This window comes from Lupinus angustifolius, chromosome LG02, assembly GCF_001865875.1.
Source record: "Lupinus angustifolius cultivar Tanjil chromosome LG02, LupAngTanjil_v1.0, whole genome shotgun sequence".
Taxonomy (NCBI): Eukaryota; Viridiplantae; Streptophyta; class Magnoliopsida; order Fabales; family Fabaceae; genus Lupinus; species Lupinus angustifolius.
In genome coordinates this window covers 18,421,718-18,429,159 of record NC_032010.1, presented here as the reverse complement: position 1 = coordinate 18,429,159, position 7,442 = coordinate 18,421,718, and the positions used below count along the sequence as shown (strand labels likewise).

General features: G+C 34.0%; 1 protein-coding gene across 2 annotated transcripts; it reads left to right on the top strand.

The window, feature by feature from the left end:
- Positions 1,942-6,700, top strand: LOC109337490 (protein mak16-like). 2 transcript variants are annotated; one of them, XM_019574470.1, is made up of 9 exons: positions 1,942-2,149; positions 2,248-2,357; positions 2,899-3,017; positions 3,119-3,216; positions 4,808-4,895; positions 4,982-5,119; positions 5,238-5,355; positions 5,684-5,814; positions 6,467-6,700. In XM_019574470.1, the coding sequence occupies exons 1-9, from the start codon at positions 2,088-2,090 to the stop codon at positions 6,509-6,511; spliced, it is 909 nt and encodes a 302-aa protein (XP_019430015.1). In that variant the 5' UTR covers positions 1,942-2,087; the 3' UTR covers positions 6,512-6,700. The 2 variants fall into 2 exon arrangements, with proteins under 2 accessions (XP_019430015.1, XP_019430020.1); XM_019574475.1 differs by having other exon boundaries at positions 5,684-5,817; positions 6,470-6,700.

Sequence of the window (7,442 nt, the reverse complement as noted above, 5' to 3'; positions counted from 1 at the left end):
CTCGTTTGGTTGCTAAAGGGTATTCTCAAAAGCATGGAGTGGACTACACAGAAGTTTATGCACCGGTGGCAAGAATGGATACAGTGAGAATGATTATTGCTCTAGCAGCATATAATAGTTGGCAGATTTTTCAGTTGGATGTCAAGTCAGCTTTCCTCCATGGTGAGTTGAGTGAAGATGTTTATGTGGAACAACCAAAAGGATATGAAAAAGAGGGCAGTAAACATCTTGTTTACAAGTTACACAAAGCTTTGTATGGATTAAAACAAGCACCACGAGCTTGGTTTAGTCGAATCGAAGCACATTTCATTGGTGAAGGATTTCAGAGGTGTGATAGTGAGCAGACATTATTCACAAAGAGAACCAAAGAAGGAAAAATTATAATTGTAAGTGTTTATGTTGATGATTTAATTTTTACTGGAAATTGTGAAGTGATGATGTCTGAATTTAAAAGCTCTATGATAAGAGAATTTGATATGTCAGACTTGGGTAAGATGAGGTTTTTTCTTGGGATAGAGGTTTTGCAAAAGCCTGATGGTATACACATATATCAAAGGAAATATGCATTAGAAGTTTTGCAAAGGTTTGGTATGATGGATAGCAACTCAGTGAGCAGTCCAATAGTTCCAGGATTTAAAATAAATAGAGATGGAGATGGAATAGCTATTGATGAAACATACTACAAGCAGCTAGTGGGAAGTTTAATGTACCTCACTGCCACAAGACCTGACATCATGTTCGTTACTTGTCTCATAAGTAGATATATGGCCAAACCAATGCAGATTCATTTACAATTGGCTAAGAGAGTACTTCGATATTTAAAGGGAACTTTAAATTGTGGTATTCATTATAAGAAAGGAGGAGATGGTAAGCTATTAGCGTTTACAGATAGCGACTATGCTGGAGATGTGGACGACAGGAAGAGTACATCTGGTTATGTGTTTTTAATGAGTTCAGGGGCTGTCTCATGGTGTTAAAAAAAACAACCTATTGTGACTTTATCAACAACAGAAGCTGAGTTTGTGGCTGCTGCAATGTGTACTTGTCAAGGAATCTGGATGAAGAGAATTTTAGAGATGCTGGGACATTCTCATGGAGATGGTATAACTATAATGTGTGACAATAGTTCAACCATTAGATTGTCTAAAAATCCTGTTATGCATGGTCGCAGCAAGCATATTGATGTGAGGTTTCATTTCTTAAGGAATCTTACTAAGGAGGGTACAATTGAACTAGTTCATTGTGGGAGTTAAGATCAAGTTGCGAACATAATGACCAAACCATTGAAGCTTGAAGTTTTTCAGAAGCTGAGAAAGATGCTGGGAGTATGTGAAATTTCTGACATAAACTAATTGCTACATAGCATTTAGTTTAAGGGAGGGAATGAAAGAGTCAGTGCAGTAAAATCATAATAAAGTCCTACTTTATAGGACAGACTTAGTCTTTGTTGTATTCTGTTTTCCCTAATTTTTGCTACCACTTAGCACCATTAGCCTTTAATTTAGCATAGTTGATTGTATTCGGTTATTGTTTTTCATCATGTATTGAATGGCTATTTAAGCCAATGTTACAGTCAATAAAATCAAGTCATTCAGTCCAATTGTTTTGCTCTTGCTTTTACTTTCAGTTTCTATAAAGGTTCTCAACATTTTCTGCAGCCTTCGATCTATAGCACTTAGTGTCATGCATGACAATTTCTATACAACATTAGTAATGGATTTAGCCGCCGAGCAAAATAATACGTAGACATGAGATATGAAAAAATACCCATACTTAAATTAAAGGTCACATATGGCAAAAAATACTCATATGTAATATTAATAACATGTTCAATAAAACAATTAGAGCAAACACTACTTTTTAATATTTTGAAAAATAATGAGTGATTGAATTATGAAAGTCAAATTAAAATTGAAAAACATGTTCCAACGAATGAGCCCAATAGAACCCTAGTCCTTTCATTATTCAGCCCAATCTGACTCACTCTCTCCCCAACAACGTTGCTGTCGTGGTTCGATCAAAGTTGGTTACAGTGAGCTTGTCACAGTTGCAGAAGAAAGAAGAGAACCCATAAACCTTTTTCAAAGATGCAGCACGACGAGGTTATATGGCAAGTTATCAGGCACAATCACTGCAGTTTCATGGCCAAGTATAACGACACCGTTTCATTTTCCCATTATTTTTCATCTCACAAGTTTCAGCATTTTTACTCTTTTTCTTTATTTTATTTTCATTTTCTTGTTACAGAATTACGACGGGGAATTTTTGTAGAAACCCTTATAATGTTACTGGAATCTGCAACCGAAGCTCGTGCCCTTTAGCTAATAGTCGCTATGCTACCATTCGAGAAGACAATGGTACTTTTCCTTGCAAAAGAATGTATAAAAAACGTCTTTTAAGCTTTTTGCTGCATTTGGGTTTCTAGTTTCTGTTAAATTTGGTGACTTTTAGCTAGGAACTTATGTGTTGTAATGAAAAGTCTGTGGGGTGTGAATAAAGTTGCTTGCCTTAGCTGAGTTGAGGTTAAGTTTGTTTCTTTGAAGTGCCCACAATATGTATAGGGTTAATCGAGGCCCTGCTATGCAGTGACTATGTTATCTCACTTCATTTCTACATTTTTCTTCACATGTCCATGTGGAGAATGATTTTAAACTGTGATTGTGGTTAAGCTGTATTTACCATTGTTGCGGATGATTACCGGAAAATATGGCTACAATTGTGGAAGTCATAGACTACTAAACCACCACAATATTGTGTTATGGACTGCAATATAGATTTGTGACATGTAGTAATTTGATTTGGTTGGGTGTGAGGGTGTAACGTATCAATGATTGAATGCAATCCTTATGAATGGAAAATGCAATGAAAATAATGACTCTATTGAATTGGGTACTGCAGGAGTGTTTTACCTTTACATGAAAACTATAGAAAGAGCTCATATGCCGAATAAGTTGTGGGAAAGAGTTAAGCTGCCCAGGAATTATGAAAAGGCACTTGAACTCATCGACAAACATCTGGTACTGCTGATCTATGCAAACTTTGTAATATTTAAATACTGGATGTTTAACTGTAATTGTCCAGATTGGTTCTTTCTCTTGTGACATTCCTGCATTGACAGATGTATTGGCCCAAGCTTCTTATACACAAAACAAAGCAGCGTTTAACCAAAATGACTCAGATGCGGATACGTATGAGGAAACTTGCTTTGAAGACAAGGTTTGAAATTTATATCTCATTTTTTGCTTGTTGCCTTTTTATGTCTTGGAACGCCCAATTTATCTATATTAAAGTTTGCACTTCAGATGCTCTAAATTTTAAATTGCTTGATTTATGCATTTTAATTCAGAACATTTGAATTACCAATCTGATATATGCAGTTGTTTAAGTATGAAAAATATAAATTCTGCTTTGAAACTAATAAGGTCTTTGGCTGCTAACATCAAGCTTAATTCTGGTCCTAAAACACAAATATCAGGGGTATTAACATTTTGTTTCTGGAAATTGCTATTTATACCGACTTTTTAAATGTCTGGCTAGCACATATTACTATTTTTTAGAATAATTTTTTCATTATCACTTTTATTTATTTAAAATTAAGAAAACTTGTAGTTATAATTCATTTATAGAAACTCAGGTTGTTTTCAGCCTTGATAGCCGGGATGCTTATTGTAAATCTTTTCTTACTTCAGTTTGGGATGAGTTAGCTCTCCCACTTGTTAGATGTGATTTTACAATCTTGTCCTCACTTTTTAATATCTACCCGATATTTTAAAATCAATATTTTACTCTGTTATTAGCAACACCTAAGTAAGTTCCCAAACGTAGAATGTATTCTTCCAAAATGCATTCTGCTGATAAGTATTTCTTTTAACAATTATCCAAATATGCATCAAGATGCATAATCATGGACATGTTTTGTTGTTGAGGGGGATAATAAGTTGGAAAATACATGTGTAACTTTATAGGTATTCTTCTTATCTGTGTTACTTTTACTTGTCTATTTATATTTTGAATATGACTTTATATTCGAGGCAGGATCTTATAGTTTGTGCTTCAATCTAACGTTTTGTGTGTCTATGCAAGTCTAACAACTCCATTCATTATAAAGATACATATGTATGTATCTGTATTTATACATGCATGCATACATACATATATATATTTATAATTTTTGAGATTTGTCCCTCTTCAACATTCCGTCATAAGAATATATTATACCTATGTTCCCTGTCAATATTGGCCTATAATTTCTGGGATTCATCAATATTCTGCATATTGATCGCTTTTAATTAAAATGGGGCGCCCAGTGCATGAGTCTCCTACTCAGTGGGGTTTGTGGAGGGAAGAAGTATGCAGTTTATATTCATACAACAATCCCTGCAATCTCCTATATCTATATTTTCTCCATTTGGCACAACTAGCAGCTAGTTGAAGGCTTATAAGCTATCTAGAAGATTATAAGTAACAGAAAACTTATAAGTAGGAGCTGAAATTTGAGAGCTGATAAGCAAGCTAATTGAACTGGAATTGTTTGGTAAGAATGATTAGTTGATAAGCTACTTGATAGGTGTAAATTGCATGAAGCCCCTAGCTTAAAAGCCCACAAGCTACCCCAAGTATCTTATCAAATAGGAGCTCATAAGTTCATAGCTTATTAGAATAAGCCCTTTTACCAAATATCAATAGGTAGTTTATTTATTTTTACCAAATAAGCTAGCTGATGGTGTTATCCAACACACTCTTAAATGGAAGCTCTTAACAGTATCTCTATAATAATAGCCTAAGATATCATGTTGTCGCTTTACAGGGAGAAAATAATGACAACTCCAAGGAAAGAGAAAAAGAGAGAAGCTAGAAGAGAAGAGAAGGCTGAGAAAGCAGCTTTGCTAGAAAAGGTTGTTGTTACCCCTAATGTTAACCGTGCACAGCGAATTGTATGCTGTCTTATCTTTCGTCACTGGTTCTTTTGAATTTTACTCAGTCTATTGAAAAAGAGCTATTGGAACGCCTTCAAAAAGGACTTTATCCAGAAAGTGACATCTACAATTATCCTTTTGACGCATACAATAAAGTTATTGACAAGGAGGGAGTTCAAGCTGCTGATGAAGAGGATGAAGAGGTTCGTATTTACTAATCTATTTTGTCTCGGTTGCCAATTATGTTTAAATCAAAACTGTGGAATTTTACTTCATATTTCTGCTATTATAATTTCTTAATTTTGTTTTTTACTTCAACAGGAAGCAGAGGTAGAGTATGTTGAAGGTTATGAAGATCTGGAAGAGGAAGATGATATAGAGGATTTTGGTGCTTTTGCAATTGATGAGTCTCAGGGTGATTATGAAGATGATGAAAGCGGTAACATTTAGTTAACAAGCTTCGCAATATGTGTCTCATATTTTCACATGTTAAATACACTACTTAGCGGGATTAAGACTTGGTTGTTGATGTTAAGTACACAGATGCCACTTTTTATGTGTGTATTGAAATAGGAATGTTGATTTCAAAGAACATTTTGTTAATATTTCTTCATTCGTAAGGGTGTTTGCTTTTGCATAATTTAAACTCGTTTATGAGGTGAAAGCCTGACATATTAAGGAGAAGCTACATGTTTGAGTTTGTAAAAAAATATAAAACTTAAATATTTGAAAAGCAAAAGCATAATTGATAGTGCTTACTAATGCAGCTGGAAACACTGACCATGAAGAGGCAGAAGCAGTTGCCAATAGAGTGAAAAGGAAAACAGAATCAATTGCAAAGAGACTCGATAAGGATACCCGTGATTCTAAATTGAAGAAGGCAAAGGTCCTTGTTGAGGTAAATAAACACTGTTCCCTTCTGTAAAGTAAATGTTGGTTCTTAAAAATGCTATTTGATCTTTATACTTCTTTAAACTAGTTTCTGTGTTATCCATGTACTGACAATGATGCAATTGTTCAAATCCTGACTAATATGTTCTCTTTCTCACATGATATTTCGTAGTTTAGTTTGGCTCTGCATGCTTTGCTTAATCTGCCTTTCTGAAAGTTGTTACAAATAAATATGCCAAACCCTTTTGTTGTAATGATATGGTTAATATTCTTGTGTGAACTAATTCCTGCTCGTGTTGCTTGGTGGTCATGTTGTGAGGCGACCTGGTGTAACACCCCAGCCTTGACATACGAGTATGCGACTCGTCTAGGCCCATGAATTCTGTGTTACCCCTATAGTATTTTATTCCCCTAGAAGGAGCCTCCCGCGACTCGAACCCGTGATCTCAAGGACTTATAGCCATAGATTCCATTGAGTCAAGACTCAAGAGAGCTTCGTATTGGCACCAGTTACGTCCGTCCTTAATTTTATGTAGTAACTTACATAAATATGTTCCATATTGAAGAAATATTGTTATTGTTGACATTATTGAGATGTGTGAGATTTTCTTTTAAATTCCAAACATGACATTGCGTCCTTGATTTTTCATCATTTTCAGTTGGAGCGTGAAGATGCTGATGAAAGACAAAGGGTGGTACAGTAGTTACTGCATTTTCACATTGGTTACTTATAGGAAAAGAGAACTTCTATAACAGAAAGGGAATTTTTATTGTTGAGTCTTCTAATTAGTTTGTATCCTAGAAGGAAAAAATTTGATTTTTATATTATTTTCAGCATTTTAAATCATATAATTTTTTGTCTATTTTCTTTTCAATCTATTTCATGTTTGTTTTGAAGAAGAGCACTGCTGCATTGATTAGAGAGTGTGATGTGATGCGATGTGACTGATAAATTTTTTGATGGCGCGTGACTTGAATCTCCAAGATTTGGGACCCTTAATTAATAATGTGTATCTAAAGAAGTAAAGCATATCATTAAATATTTCTTCACATGGTTGTTCTTGCATGACTTATATTTTACATTATCATTTTTATAAACAAATCAATGAAATTATTAGGTTGTTTTGTTTTTATCAAAATTGTTATTTTTTCCTGTTGTGCTCTTTTCAATTCCTCTCACTATAATTAATAAATTAATATTGTTTAACTTAAGAATAACACTCAAATGATAACAATTTTGTCTTACAAAAAAGACACTTATAAAGGAAGATTGAATATAATAAAGCTTGATACTTATGCACATTGTAAAAATCAAGGCTTTATTTTACTGAACTTCCGTGAATTCATTTGGATGATAGGTAAGGGTGTAAATCTACATGTGATTTTTTTTATCAGACAAACTCTATATAATCTATTTTAAAGAACGCTTGCATAGTAAGCTATGTCTAGTGGTGTACAATTTGCACTGTTCTAGTGAGGTCACTGTGGGCTTGAGGGTGTTAGCCACTAACTTGTAAGATAAATTAATTTTTGAAATGTAATAGAACAGGTGCCTACAAGTTACTGAAGATATAATTTTTTAAGATGTAATGCTGTAGTTATTAACATTTTTTTACTTAAATTAAATATGCGTCT